We start from the raw sequence: 27,502 nt of genomic DNA, 5'->3' as shown, positions 1-27,502 counted from the left end.
GAAATACAAGGAACCCAAACTGGTAAGGAAGAGGTTAAACTGTCACTATTCGCAAATGACATGATACTGTACAAAAAAAACTCTAATATGCCCACACCAATATGCAGGTTTGATGCAATCCCTACCAAATTACCAACAACATTGTTCAACGAACTGGAACAAAGAGTTCAACAATTCATATGGAAACACCAAAGACCCCGAATAGCCAAAGCAATCCTGAGAAGGTAGAATAAAGTGGGGGGGGGGGGGGAATCTCACTCCCCAACTTCAAGCTCTACTACAAAGCCACAGTATTCAAAAACTGGACAACTACATGTAAGGGAATGAAACCAGATTATTGTCTAACCCCATAAAAAAAAGAAATCTCAGAATGGATCAAAGATCTGATTGTAAGTCATGAAACCATAAAACTCTTTAAAGAAAACATGGGCAAAACTTTCTTGGACATAAACATGAGCAACTTCTTCATGCACGTATCTCCCCGGGCAAGGGAAACAAAGGCAAAAATGAACAAGTGGGACTATATCAAGCTGAAAAGCCTCTGTACATCAAAGGACGCCATCATTAGAACAGAAAGGTACCCTGCAGTATGGGAGAATATATTAATAAATGACAGATCCGATAAAGGGTTGACATCCAAAATATATAAAGAGCTCACGCACCTCAACAAATAAAAAGTGAATTATCCAATTAAAAAATTAGTAGAGGAGCTGAACAGACAGTTCTCCAAAGAAGAAATTCAGTTGGCGAACAGACATACGAAAAGATGTTCCACATCGCTTGTCATCAGAGAAATGCAAATTAAAGCACAACGAGATATCACCTCACCCAGTAAGGATCGCCACCATCCAAAAGACAAACAACAAATGTTAGCGAGGTTGGAGAGAGAGGGGAAGCCTCCTACACTGCTGGTGGGAATGTAAATTAGTTCAGCCATTGTGGAATGGAGTATGGATGTTCTTCATAAAGCTCAAAATAGACATACCATTTGACCCAGGAATTCCACTTCTAGGAATTTACCCTAAGAATGCAGCAGCCCAGTTTGAAAAAGACACATCCACCCCTATCTTCATCACAGCACTATTTACAATAGCCAAGAAATGAAAGCAACCTAAACGTCCATCAGTAGATGAATGGATAAAGAAGAGGTGGTACATACACACAGTGGAGTATTATTCAGCCATAAGAACAAAACAAATCCTACCATTTGCAACAATATGGATGGATCTAGAGGGTATTATGCTCAGTGAAATAAGCCAGGCGGAGAAAGACAAGTCCCAAATGACTTCACTCATATGTGGAGTATAAGAACAAAGAAAAATTGAAGGAACAAAACAGCAGCACAATCACAGAACCCAAGAATGGACTCACAGTTACCAAAGGGAAAGTAACTGGGAAGGATGGATGAAAAGGGAGGGATAAGGGCAGGGGAAAAATAAAGAGGGCCTTACGATTAGCATGTATAATGTGGGGTGGGGGCCCGGGGAGGGCTGTGCAGTGCAGGGAAGACAAGTGGTGATTCTACAACATCTTACTATGCTGATAGACAGTGACTGGAAAGGGTTTTGTGGGGGGGACTTGGTGAAGGAGGGAGCCTAGTAAACATAATGTTCTTCATGTCATTGTGGATGAATGATAACAAAATAAATAGAAAAAAGTAAGAGCTCTGACTGTCCTCAACATTTACCTGTTTTCGTTTCTCAGCCTCCAAAAATTTAGCTTTTGCAGCTTCTTCCTTCTTTATCCTCTTAGCCTGTGCATATAAAATAGGTCTCAAAGTCATGCAACAGCACCACCACAAACTGAATATGACCTTACACTTGAAAATGGGGCTCCATGCCTCGCAAGGTTCAAAACAGTATGTAACATGTATGTAGACAATTACAGATTTCCCCTCAGTTTGTTACATTTAACGTACTAATTTCATTTCTAAGGTATAGAATACACTTAAGATATACAAAAAAATTCTTAAATCGTAACAGTATGTCAGGCTTTCTTCTTCAAACTCTGTAAAAATACTGAAATAATTTGAGTGTTATTTTACCTTAAAACTTAATCACAGAAAAGTGATGTTATGTCATTTGTTGCTTGTTCTCTGATTTTTTAAAGTAAAACATCATCAGTGTAGAAAGTTTTGAAAAACGGGATAGATTTTAACAATAAAGGTTAAAGGACAAATCAGGAACATTTAAAAATGCACGTGTCTACTTTATTTGAAGTTTCTTTTATAATACTTAAAATCTGAGATAAATACATTACTTAAATAACTTAAATGAAACGTTAAAGTCGATTTAATCGACTGTGGTTAAATTCAAGGTATTTTTCCCTAATATAATAGAAACATAACCTTTAATGAAGCACATCCTGAATATCAAGCTCATGCTATCAAATTTGAGCTTTATACTCTTCAAGTCATTAACTAGTAGCTTCATAATTATCTAGTAGTAATTGCCAATGTACTTTAATATTTTCAATTTGTAGGGTTTTAAAATTAATTTGAAATGGGTAAGGGAATATGTGTATATATTTTTAGAAGGATAAGACCTGTAACTGTGAAAACCTCAGCTAACCGCCTTGATCAGGGAATAAGCCGATTTTTACGGCAACAGTTTCCCGAACAGCTAAGGGTTTGGGATATAATAATTTTCAACATTAAAAAGCTTATTTTGGACAAAAGTACTTTGAATAATTTTGAGACATATACATGTACAGCTTAGACACAGTACACTTAACATAATTTGACTTTTTCTTGAGGACTTGGGCAGTTACTCTTGACATAAGTTACTCTACTACACAGTTTGATAACAGAAATGCCTTTTGGCCATAAAGGTGTTGAAAATTGCTTCCATTTTAACTACAAGATTACAGACTGTTGCTAGGGTTTGGAGTTTCTGTTTATCCTATTTTCCCTTGCTGTCTTAGCTATTCCTTTTGCTGTTGCCAGGATGTCCTTGAGCCTTATTCTGTCAGCCAAGTTCTGTCCCAACTCAGAAAACAAAGATGGTTAAACTGTTGGCACATTGAACACTCCTACTTTTGTCATGTTTCATTTCTAAATGAAAACCAGGTATCTAAATATAAGACTTAATGAAGTTTTGAAAAGTAAAGAGCATGAGTTTTAGCATATGATCATTATGACTATATTGGCTATTGAGAGGTTTCCCCTTTTTTTTTTCTTATTTCGTGGATTTTCACTATTAGGATTAGATAAACTTGCTAAGTATGGTTCAGAGAGGTCCTTATTCTAAGCAATATGTATACAGATAATTTGTGATGGACATGTTAATTTGTATGAGTGAGAGAAGAGAAAAGACTAATAAAATTTTCATTTTTCAGACTTTAAATTACATGGCTATATTACTTTAAACATATCAAATTTAAGAATTCTACCTCTAGAATTTGCTGGGCTCGAAGTTCCTTTTCCATTCTGATTCGTTGTATTCTCTTAATTCTTTCCTATAGGAAAAATTATGACAATTTTAGATAATTAACTATCTAGGTGGAAGGTATTTAAGTGGAATCAAATAATGAAAGATGTAAGTACAGATTTACCAAAGGTTGCCCATGCTCGATATAAATTTTAATTATTTACTTTAACATTATATACATGCCACCTGTCTTAAATTGCTATGACTTTATAAAATGTCTCAAAACAATTTTAAAATACAAATGCTAAATAAGTATATAGAAACAACATAAACCAAGCTGGTTAAACTCAAGTCTTTATAAATATTTGCAAGTACAAGTAATACTCATTCGGAAATAAATATTGGACAGACAAGTAGGATAAAACAGTCTATCAGGAAACCAGGACACCTAAGGATAGTCCTGAGTTACTGTCACTCATTGCATGAACTTGAACAAATAGAACTACTCTTGCATAAAATAGGGGAGGCACTTGCTCTTTTTCTCACTGTCACAATTATATTAAAAAAGTTTTAAAAAGTGCACAGTACATCACGATTGCGTGAAGTATTAACAATTGCCGTAACATGATAAATGACATTTCTTTCAATAAATGCAGCAGGCCAAATACAGAAATAATTTGTAATAAATTATAAGTGGTGCTCAAATTCTCTAAATGTCATGTACTAGCTATTGATTGAATTCAGCAATCTAAATTTTGATAATGTGACATTTTCATTTTAAAAAACCATTCCATATGCTATAAGCACATAGTTAACAATTTTAAATTCATATATCCCTTTGAAAGTCCCAAATTGACACTGATGAGGATACTTTTAAAAGAATACACCTAAATACCCATACTTGCAAATTGCAGCTTTCCTAGGACTTTCAGAGCCAACACATTTTATACTACTGTTTATTACAATACTAACTCCTATTTCCAATGCAAGTTGTACCTTTTGAAGCTATACTTTAATACATTTTTATTTCTTTTTTTCAATTGATGTGATTGATCCCCTGCAGGATAATGAGATTTCTGGAATTTCTGTTGTGATTTTAGAAGACTGATCACATTGTATGATTTTGCTGATTGTGATCCTAGGTTTTGAATATTATAGCTTGACAAAAATAAACATACAAGTGTATCTTTTGTTTTATTTACAAGTGTTAGAGAAGGTTGAACTGGATACACATTTGAAATATTTATTTAGATTAGAACTTCAGACCTAAGTATACTCTGAATTTAATCTTTAATCAAGTCAACAAAAGGCATTCATTATTCTCTTAAGCACAGAAATAGGTATAGAATCTTGGCCTTTACTCACCCAGTGTAGAGCTTCCTATTAGTCTGAGTGATTTATATGGATATACGAATATATACTTGGTAGTGCTTTCATTAGCAATAGCAGATAAGCATTATTTATAAATTATTACAGTGGAAGGAGCCAAGATGGCGGTGTGAGTAGAGCGGGGAAACCTCCTCCAAAAACCACGTATATTTTCGAAAATACAACAAATACGACTATCCCTAAAAGAGAGACCAGAAGATACAAGACAACGACCATGCTACATCCACAACTGCGAGAACCCAGCACCTCCGTAGGGGGAAAGATGGAAGCCACAGCCCGGCAGAACACGAGTGCCCCACACTTCAACTCCAGGCGGGAGGAGAGGAGTCAGAGCGGGGAGGGAGAGGGAGCCCAGGACTGCTAAATACCCAGCCCCAGACATCCGCACCAGGAGCACAGACACACAGCGTGTGGTGAGCTGGATACTAGAGAAACGGGAAAGTAAAACCTGAGAGCTGTCCCCACAGCCAGAGCCGCTGGGACAAAGAAAAGTGAGTGCTTTTTGAAAGTATTCAAGGGACAGTAGCCTCACAGGTGGACAGAACTGCCCCGGAGCAATCAGCCCAGTAACTGGGAATTCTGGGGAACTCCGGGCACCCGAACCCCCTGGGTGGTAGCGCTACTCGGAGGCCCCTCACGGTGATAAGTAGCCTCCCTCCCATTTCCCCTCCGACGTGGCTCCGCCATAGCAGAACAGTAGCCTGAGGCCGGCCACTCCCACGGCAGCAGAGCAGAGCTTCCTCCACAACCGCCGGGCAAGAATAAGAAACCCTGTCTGCGCACAGCTGAACAGCACAAGCCGCTAGGGGTCGCCGTTTACCCAGGAGAGGAAGGCCACAAACCAGCAAGAAGGGACCTTCACCCAGCCGACATACATGCCAGCTCCCCACAACTATTTCCATTGACATGAAAAGACAGAAGAATTTGATACAGACCAGACTAACCCAGACATCCACCCCTCAGAAGGAACCTGGGGAGATAGACCTAAACAATCTCCCTGAAAAATAATTCAAAATAAAGGTCATAACCATGCTGACGGATCTTCGGAGAAATATGCAAGAGGTAAGGGATGAAGTCTGGAGGGAGATTACAGAAATAAAACAATCTCTGGAAGGACTTACGAGCAGACTGGATGAGGTGCAAGAGGCCTTTGATGGAATAGAAATCAGAGAACAGGAACGCAGAGAAGCTGACGCAGAGAGAGATAAAAGGAGGTCCAAGAATGAAAGAATATTAAGAGAACTGTGTGGCGTGGCCAAACGGAACAATCTTCAGATTATAGGGGTACCAGAAGAGGAAGAGAGAGAAAAAGGGACAGAAAGTGTCCTACAAGAAACAATTGCTGAAAACTTCTCCAAAATGGGGGAGGAAATAGTTGCTCAGACCACGGAAGCACACAGAATTCCAAAGAGGACAACACCAAGACACATAATAATTAAAATGGCAAACATCAAGGACTAGGACAGAGTCTTAAAGAGAGCTAGAGAGAGGAAAAAGGTCACCTACAAAGGAAAACCCATCAGGATATCATCAGACTTCTCAGCAGAAACCTTACAGGCCAGAACAGAATGGCATGATATATTTAATGCAACCAAACACAAGGGCCTTGAACCAAGAATACTCTATCCAGCACGATTATTATTTAAATATGAAGGAGGGAGTAAACAATTCCCAGACAAGCAAAAGTTGAGGGAATTTACCTCCCACAAACCACCTTTACAGGGTAATGTACAGGGGCAGCTCTAGATAGGAGCATGCCTAAGGCTAAACAGATGTCACCAGAGAAAATAAAATCACAGCAGAGAAAGCAGACCAACCAAATACTAACTAAAGGCAAAAAATAATATAAACTACACACAAAAGCAGTTAAAGGAAACACAAAGAGCACAGAATAAAACACGCAAAATATAAAGAATGGAGGAGCAGGAATAAGAAAGGAGAGAAATAAAGAATTACCACACAGTGTCTGTAACTGCTCAATAAGCAAGTGAAGTTAGGCAGTAAGATACTAAAGAAGCAAACCTTGAACCTTTGGTAACTACAAATCTAAAGCCTACAATGGCAATAAGTACATATCTTTCAATAATCACCGTAAATGTAAATAAACTGAATGCAACAATCAAAAGACACAGAGTAATACAATGGATAAAAAAGCAAGACCCATCTATTTGCTGCTTACAAGAGACCCACCTCAAACCGAAACACATACAGAGACTAAAAGTCAAGGGATGGAAAATGATATTCCACGCAAACAACAGGGAGAAAAAAGCAGGAGTTGCAGTACTACAAGCAGACAAAATAGACTTAAAAATAAAGAAAGTCACAATAGATAAAGAAGAGCATTACGTAATGATAAAGTGGTCACTGCAACAAGAGGATATAACCATTAAAAATATTTATGCACCCAACACAGGAGCACCACCATATGTGAAACAAATACCAACAGAACTAAAAGGAGCATATAGAATGCAAAGCATTCCTTTTGGGAGACTTAAATACACCACACACTCCAAAGGATAGATCTCCCAGACAGAAAATAACTAAGCATACAGAGGCGCTGAACAACAAACTAGAACAGATGGACCAAATAGACATCTATAGAACTCTATATCCAAAAGCAACACGATACACATTCTTCTCAAGTGCACATGGAACATTCTCCAGAATAGACGAAATACTAGGCCACAAGAAGAGCCTCAGTAAATTCAAAAAAATTGAAATTCTACCAACCAACTTTTCAGACCGCAAAGGAATAAAACTAGAACTAAATTGTACAAAGAAAGCAAAAAAGCCCCACAAACACATGGAGGCTTAGCAACGTGCTCCTAAATAATCAATGGATCAACAACCAGATTAAAATACAGATGAAGGAATATATGGAAACAAATGACAATAACACAATGCCCCAAGTTCTGTGGGATGCAGCAAAAGCAGTCTTAAGAGAAAGTATATAGCAATCCACCATATTTAAAGAAGGAAGAAAAATCCCAAATGAACAGTCAAATGTCACAATTATCGAAATTGGAAAAAGAAGAACGAATGAGGCCTAAAGTCAGCAGAAGGAGGGACATAATAAAGATCAACGAAGAAATAAATAAAATTCAGAACAATATATAGAAAAAAAAAAAATCAATGAAACCAAGAGATGGTTCTTTCAGAAAATAAACAAAATAGACAAGCCTCCAGCCAGACTTATCAAGAGAAAAAGAGAATCAACACACACCAACAGAATCAGAAACGAGAAAGGAAAAATCACGATGAACCCCATAGAAATACAAAGAATTGTTAGAGAATACTATGAAAACCTGTATGCTAATAAGCTGGAAATCCTAGAAGAAATGGACTTCTTAGAAAAATACAACCTTCCAAGACTGACCAAGGAAGAAACACAAAATCTAAACAAACCAATTAAAAGCAAAGAAATTGAAGCGGTAATCAAAAATCTTCCCAGGAACAAAAACCCCGGGCCAGATGGATTTACTTCAGAATTTCATCAGACATACAGAGAAGAAATAATACCCATTCTCCTTAAAGTTTTCCAAAAAATAGAAGAGGAGGCAATACTCCCAAACTCATTCTATGAAGCCAACATCACCCTAATATCAAAACCAGGCAAAGACCCCACCAAGAAAGAATATTACAGACAAATATCTCTGATGAACGTAGATGCAAAAATACTCAACAAAATACTAGCAAACAAAATTCAAAAATACATCAAAAAGATCATACACCATGACCAAGTGGGATTCATCCCAGGGATGCAAGGATGGTACAACATTCGAAAACCAACCAACATCATCCACCACATAAATAAAAAGGACCAACACCACATGACCATCTCCATAGATTCTGAAAAAGCATTCGACAAAATTCAACATCCATACATGACAAGAACTCTCAACAAAATGGGTATGGAGGGCAAACACCTCAACATAATAAAGGCAACATATGATAAGCCCACAGCCAACATCATACATAATAGTGAGAAGCTGAAAGCTTTTCCTCTGAGAGCGGGAACAAGACAGGGATCCCCATTCTCCCCACTGTTATTCAACATAATACTGGAGGTCCTAGGCACGGGAATTAGACAAAACAAAGAAATACAAGGAAACCAAACTGGTAAAGAAGAGGTTAAACTGTCACTATTCGCAAATGACATGATACTGTACAAAAAAACCTCCAATATGCCCACACCAATATGCAGGTTTGATGCAATCCCTACCAAATTACCAACAACATTGTTCAACGAACTGGAACAAAGAGTTCAACAATTCATATGGAAACACCAAAGACCCCGAATAGCCAAAGCAATCCTGAGAAGGGAGAATAAAGTGGGGGGGGGGGGGGAATCTCACTCCCCAACTTCAAGCTCTACTACAAAGCCACAGTATTCAAAAACTGGACAACTACATGTAAGGGAATGAAACCAGATTATTGTCTAACCCCATAAAAATAAGAAATCTCAGAATGGATCAAAGATCTGATTGTAAGTCATGAAACCATAAAACTCTTTAAAGAAAACATGGGCAAAAGTTTCTTGGACAAAAACATGAGCAACTTCTTCATGCACGTATCTCCCCGGGCAAGGGAAACAAAGGCAAAAATGAACAAGTGGGACTATATCAAGCTGAAAAGCCTCTGTACATCAAAGGACGCCATCATTAGAACAGAAAGGTACCCTGCAGTATGGGAGAATATATTCATAAATGACAGATCCGATAAAGGGTTGACATCCAAAATATATAAAGAGCTCACGCACCTCAACAAATAAAAAGTGAATTATCCAATTAAAAAATTAGTAGAGGAGCTGAACAGACAGTTCTCCAAAGAAGAAATTCAGTTGGCGAACAGACATACGAAAAGATGTTCCACATCGCTTGTCATCAGAGAAATGCAAATTAAAAGCACAACGAGATATCACCTCACCCAGTAAGGATCGCCACCATCCAAAAGACAAACAACAAAAGTTAGGGAGGTTGGAGAGAGAGGGGAAGCCTCCTACACTGCTGGTGGGAATGTAAATTAGTTCAGCCATTGTGGAATGGAGTATGGAAGTTCTTCATAAACCTCAAAATAGACATACCATTTGACCCAGGAATTCCACTTCTAGGAATTTACCCTAAGAATGCAGCAGCCCAGTTTGAAAAAGACACATCCACCCCTATCTTCATCACAGCACTATTTACAATAGCCAAGAAATGAAAGCAACCTAAACGTCCATCAGTAGATGAATGGATAAAGAAGAGGTGGTACATATACACAGTGGAGTATTCTTCAGCCATAAGAACAAAACAAATCCTACCATTTGCAACAATATGGATGGATCTAGAGGGTATTATGCTCAGTGAAATAAACCAGGCGGAGAAAGACAAGTCCCAAATGACTTCACTCATATGTGGAGTATAAGAACAAAGAAAAATTGAAGGAACAAAACAGCAGCACAATCACAGAACCCAAGAATGGACTCACAGTTACCAAAGGGAAAGTAACTGGGAAGGATGGATGAAAAGGGAGGGATAAGGGCAGGGGAAAAATAAAGAGGGCCTTACGATTAGCATGTATAATGTGGGGTGGGGGCCCGGGGAGGGCTGTGCAGTGCAGGGAAGACAAGTGGTGATTCTACAACATCTTACTATGCTGATAGACAGTGACTGGAAAGGGTTTTGTGGGGGGGACTTGGTGAAGGAGGGAGCCTAGTAAACATAATGTTCTTCATGTCATTGTGGATTAAGGATAACAAAATAAATAGAAAAAAGTAAGAACTCTGACTGTCCTCTACATTTACCTGTTTTCGTTTCTCAGCCTCCAAAACTTTGGCTTTTGCAGCTTCTTCCTTCTTTATCCTCTTAGCCTGTGCATATAAAATAGGTCTCAAAGTCATGCAACAGCACCACCACAAACTGAATATGACCTTACACTTGAAAATGGGGCTCCATGCCTCGCAAGGTTCAAAACAGTATGTAACATGTATGTAGACAATTACAGATTTCCCCTCAGTTTGTTACATTTAACGTACTAATTTCATTTCTAAGGTATAGAATACACTTAAGATATACAAAAAAATTCTTAAATCGTAACAGTATGTCAGGCTTTCTTCTTCAAACTCTGTAAAAATACTGAAATAATTTGAGTGTTATTTTACCTTAAAACTTAATCACAGAAAAGTGATGTTATGTCATTTGTTGCTTGTTCTCTGATTTTTTAAAGTAAAACATCATCAGTGTAGAAAGTTTTGAAAAACGGGATAGATTTTAACAATAAAGGTTAAAGGACAAATCAGGAACATTTAAAAATGCACGTGTCTACTTTATTTGAAGTTTCTTTTATAATACTTAAAATTTGAGATAAGTCCATTACTTAAATAACTTAAATGAAACATTAAAGCCGATTTAACCTAGTGTGGTTAAATTCAAGGTATTTTTCCCTAATAGAAACATAACCTTTAATGAAGCACATCCTGAATATCAAGCTCATGCTATCAAATTTGAGCTTTATGATCTTCAAGTCATTAACTAGTAGCTTCATAATTATCCAGTAGTAATTGCCAATGTAATTTAATATTTTCAATTTGGAGGGTTTTAAAATTAATTTGAAATGGGTAAGGGAATATGTGTACATGTTTTTAGAAGGAAAAAACCTGTAACTGTGAAAACCTCAGCTAACCGCCTTGATCAGGGAATAAGCCAATTTTTACGGCAACAGTTTCCCGAACAGCTAAGGGTTTGGGATATAATACTTTTCAACATTAAAAAGCTTATTTTGGACAAAAATACTTTGGATAATTTTGAGACATGTAGATGTACAGCTTAGACACAGTACACTTAACATAATTTGGCTTTTTCTTGAGGACTTGGGCAGTTATTCTTGACATCAGTTACCCTACTACACAGTTTGATAACAGAAATGCCTTTGGGCCACTAAGGTGTTGAAAATTCCTTCCTAATTTACTACCAGATTACAGACTGTTGCTAGGCTTTGGAGTTTCTATTTATCCTATTTTCCCTTGCTGTCTTTTAGCTTTTCCTTTTGCTGTTGCCAGCATGTCCTTGAGCCCTATTCTGTCAGCCCAGTTCTGTCCGAACTCAGAAAACAAACCTGGTTAAAATATTTCCACATTAAACACTTACTTTTACTTTTGTCATGTTTTATTTCTAAATGAAAAGCAGGTATCTAACTACAAGACTTAATGACGTTTTGAAAAGTAAAGACCATGAGTTTTAGCGTATGATCTTTATGACTATATTGGCCATTGAGAGGTTTCCCCTTTCTTTTTTTTCCTTTACTTATTTCCTGGATTTTTACTGTTAGGATTAGATAAACTTGCTAAGTAAGGTTCAGAGAGGTCCTTACTCTACGCATTATGTCTAAAGATAATTTGTGATGGACATGTAAGTTTGTAAGAGTGAGAGAACAGACTGATAAAATTTTCATTTTTCACACTTTAAAATACATGACTATATTACTTTAATCATATTAAATTTATGAATTCTACCTCTAGAATTTGCTGGGCTCGAAGTTCTTTTTCCATTCTGATTTGTTGTATTCTCTTAATTCTTTCCTATAGGAAAAATTATGACATTTTTAGATAATAAACTAAATATCTAGGTGGAAGGTATTTAAGTGGAATCAAGTAATGAAAGATGTAAGTGCAGATTTACCAAAGGTTGCCCATGCTCGATATAAATTTTAATTATTTACTTTAACTTTATATACATGCCACCTGTCTTAAATTGGTATGACTTTATAAAATGTCTCAAAACAATTTTAAAATACAAATGCTAAATAAGAATATAGAAACAACATAAACCAAGCTGGTTAAACTCCAGACTTTACAATTATTTGCAAGTATAAGTAATTCTCATTCGGAAATAAATATTGGACAGACAAGTAGGATAAAACAGTCTATCAGGAAATCAGGACACCTAAGGATAGTCCTGAGTTACTGTCACTCATTGCATGAACTTGAACAAATAGAACCACTCTTGCATAAAATAGGGGAGGCACTTGCTCTTTTTCTCAGTGTCACAAATAAATTAAAAATGCTTAAAGAAGTGCACAGAACATCGTGATTGTACGAAGTACCAACAACTGCTGTAACATGATAAATGACATTACTTTCAATAACTACAGTAAGCCAAATACAGAAATAATTTGTAATAACTTATAAGTGGTGCTCAAGTTAGTTAAATGTAATGTACTAGTTATTGTTTGAATTCAGCAATCTAAATTTTGATGTTACATTTTCATTTTAAAAAACCATTGCATATGCTGTAAGCACATCGTTAACAATTTTACATTCTTAAACCCCTTTGAAAGTCACAAATTGGCACTGACGAGGTTACAGTTTTAAAAAAATACACCTAAATTGCCCTACTTGTAAATTGCAGCTGTCCTAGGATTTTCAGAACCAACACATTTTATACTACTGTATATTACCATACCCACCCCCATTTCGAGATGCTAGTTGTACCTTTTGAAACTATACTTTAATACATTTAAATTTCTTTCTTTGCAGTGATGTTATTAATTCCCTGCAGGGATCCAGCGCAGGATAATGAGATTTCTGGAATTTCTGTTGTGATTTTAGAAGACTGATCACATTCTATGATTGTGCTGATTGCGATCCTAGATTTTGAATATCATAAGCTCACCAAAAATAAACATACAAGTGTATCTTTTATTTCCAAGTCTTAGAGAAGGTTGCACTTGATCCACATTTGAAATATTTATTTAGATTAGAACTTTAGACAAAAGTATACTCTGAATTTAATCTTTAATCAAGTCAACAAAAGTCATTCATTATTCTCTTAAGCACAGAAATAGGTATAGAACCTTGGACTGAACTCACCCAGTGTAGAGCTTTGTTTTAGTCTGAGTGATTTATATAGATGTACATTGGCAGTACTTTCATTTGGAATATCAGAAATAAACATTATCTATAAATTATTACGATATGTGTTCACCTTGTAATACTGAGTATCCATCCAATGAACTGGGCATTTTATATAAAGTAGCTAATTGATCATTTAAAAAAATAACAATACAGGAGTTGAAATTATCTTCTTTTCACCTAAGAGAAAATTGAAGCTCGTACAAAATAAATATTTTGCCTATAGTCACACAGTGAGTGCAGAGCCCTGGTCAGTTCCCACTGCCTCTGCTCCTGCTTCATAACAATGCCTCCTGATACTTCCGGAAAACTGCCTTGAGGACTGTCGGCTGGTATTTTTGGCCCACTAGGTGGAAAAAATAATCTCGAGGATGAGAAACACATGCTATTATTTTAATTATTTTATTCTAGATCTACTGCAAACTTTAAAATAGACTCTGCACGACTTTAATTTACTTTGCTGGCAATTAGGAATAAGTCAGATGGTAATCTAAGACTAGTCTCAGAGAAGCATCTTGATCAATGTCTAATAGCAGGTCACTTGTATTACTGCTCCTGGAACGTTGGAAAATCAATTTTTTTTTTTTTGATGAGTAGCACACTATGTAGGCTTAGGTCACACAAAGCCTAATTTGAAATGCTAATGGCATACAACTGGTCTCAAGCCATTAGGAAATAGGATAAACTATTAAAAACTGTAACAGAAACAACAGTATTTCAGCTTCAAAGGAACTTATTTTCACATATACTCTAGTAGGCAGTAAATATTTACAGTATTTTAATAAATATATTCATCACACTATATATTTTAAAGTCAACCTTACAGTGCCTTTAGCAGTTACAATTAACAAACTAAGAAAACAATTCAAGTTTACATTAAATTACAGTTAGGGAGTAGACCAAACATTTTGATGTTTTATGTCTATCTTTTAGAAAGCAAGCATTTGCTTTGTGCCAGTCACTGTGGTAGGCACTTTACATTCATTCAATTTTCACATAATACAATTGTTTTTCTTTTGCAGTGGAGGAAATCAAGGCTGAGAGGTTAACTAATTCATCTATGGTCATAAATTATTAAGTAGGAGAGCCGATATTTAACTCTACAAATTACCTACATGCATGACTACAAATTCTAAATTCTCTATCTCAATTCTACATCAACTCTAATCATACTGCTTTAGTCAATACTGAAAGTATTTAAGTAAATGTATTCATTCCATTATTAGAGATAACCACATCAAAAACAAACCAAGCCATTATTTAGCAGCTTGTCTATATAACAACTGACTCAGAAATAACTACTTGCAGTTTAAAATTTTTTAAAGAATAGTACTTCCCCCCATTTCCTTTTTGCTTTAATAGTTCGATGAGTATGTGGAGATAGGAGAGTAGTTTACACATTCCCATCTTAAAGGAAGTTCAGTATATTGCCATGTAGGCTTTATGTGTAAGAGTTAAAAAATTATTTCACCTACCTTATACTTAATTTTAAAAACTACACAGAGGAGAGCACTGGATAAAACACTGGATATGCGAAAATAATGCTTTCTCATTTTCGGGGATAATTTTTAAACATTCAGAAGCAATGGGACCAAATCTTCAAAGTTGTTCAAGATGTTAATTTATATTCAGGCTATCAGGATACTAAAAGTACTTACATAATTGTATTGTTTGGTATCATTTCTTTAGAGACTTGGTTTAAAATTGAGGTGAATTTTAAATAAAGGAAGATGATAACTGTCTAAATAAGATATATAACAAGTATGAAAGTTATTTCAGAAATCAAAATAAGAATAATGTACATATATACATAAGTAAATCGACTCCCAAAGTACCACCTATGTTATAAAACCGGTTGAGTGCATGAACATACCTGTTGTTTCATAATCTTTATCTGCTCTTTTTGCTGTCGCTTCTCCTCAGCAGCCATTATTGCTATGATGAAAAGCCAAAACACAGGTATCGTCAGAAAAGGAACAAAGAAGTGAAGCCTCCTGTGAACTCCCAGTACTCACTCTTCAAGTTTATGTTTTCGTTTAACTCACTCACCTTGTTGTTTTTTAGCTTCTTTGGCAATGTGAGCCTGTTCCTGCTTTTGGAGTTTTCTCAAAAGCTTTATTTGTGCTGCTTGTTGGGCTTTTTCTGAAAAACACAAAATTTCAAGGAATACTTTTAACAACTTTACCTGTTAACCTAAAAACAATTATCTATGTGAATGGCATCATGTAAAGGACATACTTTTTAAGAAAATTTTTTAGATACCAGGTAGAAAAATGGTGTGGCAGAAAATACCACGCTTCCTTTAGAAATTGCCCAACTTTTTCATCACATACAGCCCCATACACAGAAGCACACAAAAATGATGCTTCTCTTAATCCTCATCACAGAAGCTAATTTAAGTACATTTTTTTTCACATTTCACATAATCCCTGTTTAGGAGGAAACTAGCTGCTAATATGGAAAAAGAATGATTTAGCTTTAGTCTTAAAAATAACAATAAAGCAAAAGAACTCAAAATAGAATACAAAGCCCCCCTCCAAACATGGTATTTCACTCAGCTATATAAATGGTAGTTTCTGAATCCAGTGATAATTGCATTAATGAAACAGAGGGACTAAATCTAAATAAAAATAATACAGAATATCAACACGGTTTAAGGACAATCTAGTTCTCATTATTTTCAAGGACAAATGTATGAAACTGGGAGAGATCTACATACTTAGTGGCCCCAATTCCTCATTCCTCCCTTTATCCATGTTACTTGCAAATGGGACTTTGCAGTTCCTTTCATCAAGAAGTGAAATCTACTTTCTTGTCCCTTGATACTAACTTCAGACACGTGATCTTTGGACACCAGGATGTTAGCAGTTGTAACTGCAAGTGCATGTTTCAGAGTGTACTGTGTACTTGTACAAGTGTAGTTTCACTCTTCTGTCTTGACCTTTATCATCAGGACATGTTAAGGCTACGCTGCCAGAGGCTGGAACACAGGGAGTCAGCTGACTCCACACACGTGAACAAAGCCAGGTAAGATCAGTAGAGCTGCCTACCTTACCTGCGGTGGACTCTATCAGCCTGACCGATTACCACGTGGCATTGTTCACCACTGAGTTTTGCGGGTGCTTGTTTCCCAGCATTACTGTGGCAATAGGTGGCTGATACAGAAAGCTTGTAATGTCATGCTTTCTTCTGCTGGCAAACTTGGTCAGAATACTTCTAACTATAAAAGTGGTCTATCATAACATCATTTACAAAATCACTCTAGAATACTTAACATTAGATATTGCTTTAAATTTTGTAGCAGATGAAGAGTTTTAAGAAACCTATATATTATATTCTCACTAGTAATGAATATGCTCGAATAGAACCCAAATCACTTGAACTCTACTAATAATCATTTATTGACCTGCCATATTAAATGTACATGATCTTGTTTAATCTTCATAACAACCTTACAGGATATGCAACATTACACACAGGTTACAAATGAAATAACTAAGGCTCATAGAGGTTAAATTGCAGAGCCAAGATATAAACCCATGTCTTTCTGACTCCAGGTCTATATATGCTACTAGTCCTATGAACCTTTAAGAAAATTTAAATGCCTTGAGATTTTAAAAAGGACTTAACCATAGTGTTCTGCGACAGCTGAGAAACTCTGTAATGTATATGGTATGTATTTCTGTGTGAATTTATCAGCAATTTCAAACTCTACACAAGTGCACAGTTAACTTTTATTTTTAAACCCTTGGGACAGAAAAACACTAAAAAGTTCAACTCGCTATCTTTTCACTTGAGCAAGGAAGACATAATTTTGGTAAGTCATTAAAAATTCATATAGCTTAAAATTTTTTATTATGAGCAGTTAGAGAAGATGGGAAAAATAGGTTAAAGAATCAGGCACACTACGGAGGAAGTACGAGAAGTTAAGAGGCACAGAAACTTCACCCAGGCTCTGAGGAATAAGCTACTAGCAGCATCTCATTTATTTGGTTTATGACTGTTGAATATATTATCTGTGATGACTAACTTTTGAAATGGTAACTTGACAAGTATCTTTTATGCTTTAGGAAATTACTTTCTTAGATATCAAAAAGAAAAGTTTACTTTTCAAATAAAGTGTTTAAACTTGTCTAAACCAGAATGTATCTAACAATTGGCAGCACTTTCCTTCTGCAGTGGCCTATCTTAAAACAATGAATCATTGTACAGCAATGGCATTTCAGATTCTATGATCAATAAAATTGAGTGGTATATTAGTAGATATATTAGAGCATTTGAGATATTAACAGTATTGGCCAATTAACAAGCTAATTTGTTTATATAGTTTGAAAGTCTTTTTTATATGCAAACTGTCAGATTCTTATCTCTATTCTGAGAAGATAGAGGGCTCTCATTTCACATTCAAAATCCACATTTATTTTATTGTTCTAAACCTTCCTTCAAATTAAGTCGCTTTACAAGCCTAGATGAGTCCAACTAGGATAATAAAATATGACAGTAACTTCTAGAATCTCCTCTGACAACACCCCAAAGCGTTAATGTAGAAGTCTTTCAGAATAAAAGGGGTCACAAGGTGACTCATTTCTACTTTCTTTCCTTCCCAAGAAAGAACATGCATATTATACCAAATATACTTGTAAATATTAATAACATTTACTTACATTAACTATTTAATATTTATATACATGTTGAGAAAAAACATGTACATAGGTCAAAGGTAACATAACTTACAAAATGCAATAAAATAGAAGGGAGAGCTACGTCATAGAATACAGACCAATTTGAAATCTAAAACGGGAGAAAACACTGGGCAAAAGTTGAGTGATTACCTTCTATTTTCTTAAAATAAAATTAGTTAATTTTGCAAATTTGAAGTTGCCATTTTGAATACTAAGTATGAATGGTACTTGTGATAGACATGCAAAACAGGCGTGAAAATCCCTTGCTTTGGTTATCAGTTAATTTCAAGCTTTCCTATTTTATGTAAAAAATGAACACTTCCCACTATTATACATTCTTCAGAAAAGTCAGTGGTTTATTGACAATACTAATTTTAAAAATTCATCATGTATGTATATATCTTCATATATTAACATTTTTTAAACCTCCTCGACTAACTATTTAGGAGAGATTAAAGTCTTAATAGTAACCCAATGAAATAACACATAAAGTACTAAATTAACGTACCAAAGGAGACAAAAACTTACAGGACATTAAGTTACAGGCCAGGCAGTTAACTTATATGCCACTGGTGGAAGTATGAATTGGAACAACCTCTTTGGAGACAATATTTGCCTGCTTTCTACCAAAATTGAAAATGCACATACCCTTGGAGTAGAGATTCTATCTCTAAAATTTTATACTGTGGATAGCCATACCCGTCAAAGAATGAAGATATGTGTAATGTTTTTATTGCAGCATTGTTTGCGATAGCAAAGATCAGGAAATAGCTGCAACGCTCATCGAAGGAGACGGAGTAAGTGAAGTATGGTAGAGCCATACTTTGCCTCACCTACTATTCAGCCACTGGAAGGGTAAGGTTGATTTTTAAGTGCTGTATAGAAAGATGCTCAAGAAAAATTAAGTGCAGAAAAACAAAGCTGAATGGTATATACACCAGTAAGTTCATTTATTTTAGAAATCAAAAAGAACATATACATATATGAACATCACGTATGTACGTGTACACATAAGTATGTGCTTCAATGTGTGTCTGTGAGTGTATGTACACACTTCTAGGTAGACTACCAAAAACCTGTTAATTATGATCCAACTTGTGAGTGTCTTTTATTTTAAAGTCAGTGAGAGTCAATGTCTTATTTTAAAGCATTATGCTCTATGAGCTTTCATCATGCATACTTGTTTTATAATGAAAACAACAGAGCTACAGAGAAGTCAGTATTATACTGGTGTATACAATAAATAGAAGTCAGTCAAGCTTTCCCTTCCGAAAAAAAAAACTATGAGAAGTAGTAAAATCCTGTCAGTCTTTTAAGTCAGTTTTTATTATTAAACCCTTATGGATATTATGTTTATGATACAAGCATGTATTGATATACATTTATATATATATGCTTATGAATATAAGACATGAACACATTGATAGATATCGAGACAGCCTCAAGAGGCTTCACACTTGTAACTAGTTAATTCAAACTTCATAGCAGAACTATTTTATTTTAGTCAGCATTCTCTGTGTGAGACACAGCATGGGAACTTCATGTTGATAATTCATGATAATTTTGAATCATGAACACATTTGAGGTTACTTTGAGCACGTTGTACTTGATGAATGATACTTTCTGGTGATCTTAAGATACTTTTTGACCTAAGTTTATTAGTTGGGCATTTTGAAAATAAATGTTATATATCCAGGCTACAGAAGAACCCAAACTAAGACTTGCCACTAATTGGAGTTCTTTGACTGAAAATTTACTCCACAGATCCACATATTTTGGAGTTACTCCCTTGTACCACCGCAAGGAATTGGGAGCTGTTCAAATGAGTTTCCAGCCTGAAAAGTTCATCACCTACCTTTGTAATTCTAAACACACAGGGCATGATGTGTTTACGAGTATGATTCTTGAAAGGCGCTTATTAAATCAAAGAACTCCAGTTACCAGTGGGACTCCTTATTTTCTCATTTTATTTGAACACAATCACCTACCTTTTAGAAACTGAGAGTAGTTATCAATCATTCCTATGTCAAATACATGTAGAAATACTTAACACATTTTAGTACAGTTCTTACAGTGACGGATACATGTTCCCTACCTTGAGCTTGCAGTTGTCTTAGCAATTTGCCATCTGTGTTATCTACACATTCAGCACCGCCAACATCAGGAGGCCGACCGCTCCGCTGTCTCACGCTGGTATCCTCTCCTGGTCGCTCTCCCTCTGGATCCGGTGGTCGTCCCCCATGAGCTTCCATTGCCCTCACACGGGGAATGGCATCCTCTTCTTTCAAAGGACACCACTGCATTCCCTTTTAAGTAACATTTTATAGAAATAAAATATTATGAACAAAATAAACACAAGTGATCAATATGTCAGAAAATTCTAGGTAAACCTACACATTAATTTTTATAAAGCTGTTGTAACCTTTAAAAATTTTAGTTTCTAATTCAAGTTACATTTAGAATTGTTCATGGCTTTTGGTATATATTTCGTATTCTTACTTTAATGATTTCAACTTTAAATACACTGACAGATATATACCTGTACCTATAAACATATATAGACATACATCTTAATCACCATTTCTGAACCATAATGACTGTAAAGTTGGCAGGTATTTGAAAAGATTAGTTGAGTGATGACACCTCTACGGATTGCTTCTCAGGAGCATCAGTTCAACCAAACATGAAGCTATCCAAATAACAAACAAAAGACTCTCTTTATAGAAAAAACACAGCTAATAAATCAAGAAGGAATGTAAGAGTCAGACTATTACCATTTTGCAATATCTCATGGATTAATGGATCTAAGCTTTACATTTGAATGGTTGCCAATCACCAAAAAAGGGAGACAACTGGACCGACAGAAGGAGGTTCACTTCATCACCTATAAACTAATCCTCCCCCTCCCAAAAAACAAAACCTGGAAATGATTAAGTCTCCAGATTAAATCACTAAAACTTAACGGGGAAAATTTAATTGCCGTATATATTAAACTACACGGCAAAATCCAGTCTGAAGGAAATCCCACAAATTACCCAGTTTATTCAACAAACAAATTTCAAGAAGTGAAAACACTGTGGGAAGACTAAAGGGGCCTTAAAGCATGTATCAAACATGCCCAGTGTTTGGATCTTACCTAGATTTTGATTCAAATAGACAAACTGTCCGGAAATTCTGACAGTTAAGAATTTAAACAATGAAAATTTTGAACAATGTCTGATATTTGATGATATCAAGAAGTTATCATTTTAAATTATGATAATGCTATTCTCATACTTTTGTAGAAAACAAGAATTCTTATCTTTTAGACACACTTGCAGATGAAGTACAATGTCTAAGATTTGCTTCATCAGATTATGGAAGAGGAGGAGTAGATGGGAATATATGTAAAACAATATTGTTCATATGATAATTTCTAAAGCTGATGATAGGTACATGATGTACATTCTTTTGTCTACTTTTGTGATATTTCAGATTTCCCACTTTAAGTCTCCTCATGGGAACACATACACCAGCATAACGCTAGTGTATTACAGGAAGAAGCCTGCTTAGTGCATAGGTAATAATCAAGAGCTGGCTGTCCTCCGTAAGGCATCAAAACAAATACACTGTTACATGACCTTATTTGGAGTCTAAAGTAGTATTTCCAGACACAGGAAAAGCATCCTTTCAAAGTAACCTTTCTAAAACAATTTTAAATTACCTTATACTTCTTTTTTGACAGAGAATTCCTTTGCTGTGAACGTTAAGAAAATTTTTAAATGTTTCTTATTCCTTCAAAGAATCTCAAAGCAGGATTCACCTGAACCACTCTGGGCACTTCTGCAGCCAGAGCCAGCAGTCCTGACTGCCCTTTATGCTGTGGTGCCAGGCTCAGAATCATGGCACATGATGACCTCACACAGTGGGTGCCATGGACACAAGCACTGCTCTTCCCCCATCATGGAGGACAGTTAGACCCCACAGTCCAAGCACCGTGCTTTGTCCGAGGCATTTTGAATGCACTCTTTACTTTAATCTTCATAATCATTTTACCTAGGAAGGTGGGTTTTACTGTCCCTGTATTACCATTGAGGGAATCACACACCAAGTGAGGTTAAATCGTTTCCTGAGGTGCCCTGGCAATAAGGAACAGAAATGTGTGATTTGAACCCAGGACTGTCTCTCTCTAAAACCTGGGGTATTAGCCACTACATGTACTTCACTGATATTACAAAGACATTTTTATACTTGATACTCATCACAATATTGAGGCAAGAAAGCACAGTCAAGATGATGCTATGGCAGGGTTACAGAAAAAACCAATGCATATACTCAGTGTCTACACGTCAAAAAAATATCTAAACTAAAGCTGTTCAGTAATTCCTATTTTAAATAATAATTCTGACGAGAGAATTTTTGCTGAGATTTCAAATGAAGTCAGTGGGATCAGCACTTGTACTAACTGCATTTTTACACCATGAAACACTAAGAAGGAAGCCAGCAGAACAGCTTTATGTTCACCAGCATGGGGAGATTTTGACTGAATTTCAAGGGTTCCATCAATTAATCTTTTTTTTATCCAGTAATAATTTTTACACAGTTATATTTTATTCAGATAGGAAAATATACCTGTGTCCAAAAAGGTAGAGATTATGTTGATGTCCAAAATTCACCTGACAAATGACATCATTTACATTTTGCTTTTGGCATTTATAAATAAATACTTTCTAAGAGTGTTTCATGTATTGGGCTATCTTCGAACTCCAGGATTTCATAAAATGAGAAATGGATTGTTAGGAAAATCTCAACCTAGTATTAAAACTTTAATTCACTCAACAGTCAAAACAATTTTGGGTGACGAAAAAAAGTAGTATTTTTCTCAGTAAGCTTTTCCTTAGAAAAAGCAAATTAAATTTATATCATTTGATTCCTATGCTTTTTCATCATTCAGAAATTATGCATAAAAAGTTTATTCTTTTTTTCTTTACTTCTAAGACTAAGATAGTAAATGGTTCTTGAAAATAATCTTTAAGATCTAAAAGAAACAGGATAAAGAGAAAAAAGATGACTAAGAAGATAGAGATGGTGACAGATCAAGCCTTTTATACCGTTATAATTCTCCTTTCTACAGTTACTAATTTAAATCTTTCAGTAACACATTCATTTCTATAAATACTACGGTGAGAGAGAAGAAAAAAAAGGTTTATGGAAACATACAAAAGCATAACGCTAGTGTATTACAGGAAGAAGCCTGCTTAATGCATAGGTAATAAAGAAGAGCTGTTTGTCCTCCGTAAGGCAATCAAAACAAATACACTGTTACATGACCTTATTTGGAGTCCAAAGTAGTATTTCCAGACATAGGAAAAGCATCCTTTCAAAGTAACCTTTCTAAAAAATTTTAAATTACCTTATACTTCTTTTTTGACAGAGAATTCCTTTGCTGTGAACGTTAAGAAAATTTTTAAATGTTTCTTATTCCTTCAAAGAATCTCAAAGCAGGATTCACCTGAACCACTCTGGGCACTTCTGCAGCCAGAGCCAGCAGTCCTGCCTTTTATGCTGTGGTGCCAGGCTCAGAATTATGGCACATGATGACCTCACACAGTGGGTGCCATGGACACAAGCACTGCTCTTCCCCATCATGGAGGACAGTTAGACCCCACAGTCCAAGCACCGTGCTTTGTCCGAGGCATTTTGAATGCACTCTTTACTTTAATCTTCATAATCATTTTACCTAGGAAGGTGGGTTTTACTGTCCCTGTATTACCATTGAGGGAATCACACACCAAGTGAGGTTAAATCGTTTCCTGAGGTGCCCTGGCAATAAGGAACAGAAATGTGTGATTTGAACCCAGGACTGTCTCTCTCTAAAACCTGGGGTATTAGCCACTACATGTACTTCACTGATATTACAAAGACATTTTTATACTTGATACTCATCACAATATTCAGGCATGAAAGCACAGTCAAGATGATGCTATGGCAGGGTTACAGAAAAAACCAATGCATATACTCAGTGTCTACATGTCAAAAAAATATCTAAACTAAATCTGTTCAGTAATTCCCATTTTAAATATTAATTCTGACGAGAGAATTTTTGCTGAGATTTCAAATGAAGTCAGTGGGATCAGCACTTGTAATAACTGCATTTTTACACCATGAAACACTAAGAAGGAAGCCAGCAGAACAGCTTTATGTTCACCAGCATGGGGAGCTTTTGACTGAATTTCAAGGGTTCCATCAATTAATCGTTTTTTTTATCCAGTTATAATTTTTACACAGTTATATTTTATTCAGCTAGGAAAATATACCTGTGTCCAAAAAGGTACAGATTATTTTGGTGTCCAAAATTCACCTGACAAATGACATCATTTACATTTTTGCTTTTGGCATTTATAAATAAATACTATCTAAGGGCGATTCATGTAACCGGCTATCTTCTGACTCCGGGATTTCATAAAATGAGAACGGGATTGTTAGGAAAATATCAAGCTTGTATTAAAACTTTAATTCACTCAACACTCAAAACAATTGTGGGTGATGAAAAAAAGAAGTATTTTTTGTCAATAAACTTTTCCTTAGAAAAGGCAAATACAATTTATATCATTTGATTCCTATGCTTTTACATCATTCAGAAATTATGCATAAAAAGGAGTTTATTCTTTCCTTAATTTCTAAGACTAAGATAGTAAATGGTTCCTGAAAATAATCTTTAAGATCTAAAAGAAACAGGATAAAGTGAAAAAAGATGACTAAGAAGATAGAGATGGTGACAGATTAAGCCTTTTATACCATTATAATTCTCCTTTCTACAGTTACTAATTTAAATCACTAGCAGTAACACATTCATTTCTATAAATACTATGGTGAGAGAGAAGAAAAGGTTTATGTTTTTTCAGACTGAATGAAATAATCATAGTAAATGAGTAAAGTTCACTCTACACTGTAACACATACCAGTATACTATTAGGCTGTGATGCGTCATCATAAAGACAGTTTCCGCTACTTAAGACACTTGAGGCACCTACTCTATACAGGCACATTCTCTACAGAGGTTAAGTGGGAGAGCGTCCTCTCCTCAAAGGACAAGCATCTCTAACTGGGACCTCAGACTCGGGTCACTCTGACTCAGGCGATCCCAGAACGTCACCTTGAGTAGGTGATGAGTCTGAAAAAGGATGCAGAGGTCGGGACAGAAAGTTGTCTCAAATGTCCACTTAACAAATAAAGATGGTCTGACTTAGGGCCTGAGAACTAGAGCTAGAAAAGCAGGTAAATAATGAGGCTCTTTTCTTGGAGAGAGGACTGCCTGGATGTGAGGGAAAGAAGCCCGACTGGAGACCAGGCAGGTCTGAAGTGGCCTCTAAGTAACATGGAAAAGGCAAAGAGTAGGAAAGTTTTCTTCCTGAACGAAGTTAAGATAGAAGATGGAGAAATACTTGAGGAAAATGGCAAATAAATTTATTACTTTCAAGTATTTCAAGATTAGAAAAATTACCTCAAATGAATTGATTTTAGAATGTTTCTATTATTCAGAATTTTTTTAAGATTATGAAATTTTATTTAAATGTGAGTTTTTATTTCAATATTCCCATTACTCTTCATAAATGATACTCCAAAGTATAGCTAAACGTCTCATGAGCAACTGGTCTGTGTTCACTGTGCCTTGTGGACACTGAGCTGTCTAAGTAACTGGACTTCCTGTCTCACTGACAACCAGAGTCCCCTGTCCACCGGCCCGTGTTCAGGTCTTAATAGGACGTGTGATCAAGTCTCACTTGTCCCTTTATATCGTTGCTGTCTTTATGTTCCTTTTGTTGCTCCCATTTTTGTTTGAGTTTATATACTTCAGGATGGTTTAATAGGGAGGGGAGCAGTAAATAAGTAAATGAGGGAACCCATTCCACCAAAAGTCAGCTTTCACTGAATGATTTGCCAACTTACTGAGATTTTTCTTTTTTTGAAGCATACTTGCATATAGTAAAACGCATAAATCTTAGGTACAGAGTTTGAGGGGTTTAGACAAATGTATACATGCATGTAATCCACACACTAATCAAACTGAAGAACAATGCCATCACATGAGAAAGAGCCAATATATTCCAACCTCAAGTTTGGGGATTTAAAAAAAACCTATTCTGAAGTATAATAAACTTCAGAATAATAAACACATCCACTTAAAGTGTACAATTCGATCACATTTATATATATTATTCAATTATGAATCTACAATCACAATCAAGCAAATAGCATTTCGATTACCTCCCAATGATTCCTTCTGCCCCTTTACAGTGCAGTTTTCTCTCTACTCCTGGCCACAGGCAACTAGTAATTTGCTTTTTGACAACGTAGTTTTCTTTTCCTGTAAATTTATAAAATGGGAACCATGCAATATGTACACTATTTCATCTGACTTCCTTCCTTCAGCCTAATTAGTTTAAGATTCATTGATAATGTGTGTATCAACACTTCTTTTTCTTTTTATTAGAAAGTGGTATTTCCTTATATAGATGTACCACTTTTCAAAATCCACTCTCCAGTTAGTGGGTATTATTTCTAGTTTCGGGCTGTTGTGAATGAAGCCACTATGAACATTTGAATCATTTCCATGTGGGTATATTTTTCCATTTGTCTTAGGTAAGTACTAAGAAGTGGGATTGCTAGGAGATACAGTGTTTATTTTTAAGATTTTCTAAAGTGGTTGTATTGTTTCATATTCCCACTTGCAATGTTGAGAGTTCCAAATGCTTCAAACTCTTGCCAATGTTTGTTATTATTAGTCTTTAAATGTAGCCATTGAATGGGTTAGTCTACTGGTATGTATTTATGCTTTTAATTTGCATTTTGAGATAATCCCAGTTATCAATCTTTAATTTATGCATTGCGCTTTGGTGCCAAGAACTCTTCCCCTTCTCCTACTCCTGAATAGTTCTGTGTTCTCTTCTGAAACTCTTACACTTCACATGTTGGCCTATGATCAATTTTGAGTTCATTTTGTTTGTTTGTTTGTTTGAGAGGGCATCTCTCATATTTCTTGATCAAATGGTGGTTAACAATAAAATTCTGTATAGGGGACTCAATGCACAATCATTAATCCACCCCAAGCCTAATTCTCAACAGTCTCCAATCTTCTGAAGCATAACGAACAAGTTCTTACATGGTGAACAACTTCTTACATAGTGAATAAG

General features: G+C 35.7%; 1 protein-coding gene across 1 annotated transcript in view; it reads right to left on the bottom strand.

The window, feature by feature from the left end:
* The window catches only part of LOC130681265 (bromodomain adjacent to zinc finger domain protein 2B-like), a 93,314-nt gene that overhangs the window by 56,191 nt on the left and 9,621 nt on the right, over window positions 1–27,502 (bottom strand). Inside the window, exons 3-7 of the mRNA XM_057493902.1 lie at window positions 20,425–20,635; window positions 15,697–15,789; window positions 15,521–15,582; window positions 12,250–12,315; window positions 3,400–3,456 (exon numbers count right to left, since the gene is read on the bottom strand). Coding sequence (XP_057349885.1) covers window positions 3,400–3,456; window positions 12,250–12,315; window positions 15,521–15,582; window positions 15,697–15,789; window positions 20,425–20,635 — 489 coding nt within the window. The remainder of the gene's footprint in view (window positions 1–3,399; window positions 3,457–12,249; window positions 12,316–15,520; window positions 15,583–15,696; window positions 15,790–20,424; window positions 20,636–27,502) is intronic.

The sequence above is a fragment of the Manis pentadactyla genome, chromosome 16, assembly GCF_030020395.1.
Source record: "Manis pentadactyla isolate mManPen7 chromosome 16, mManPen7.hap1, whole genome shotgun sequence".
Classification (NCBI taxonomy): domain Eukaryota; kingdom Metazoa; phylum Chordata; class Mammalia; order Pholidota; family Manidae; genus Manis; species Manis pentadactyla.
The sequence above is the reverse complement of the archived record's forward strand: the minus strand, read 5'-3'. Positions and strand labels throughout refer to the sequence as shown.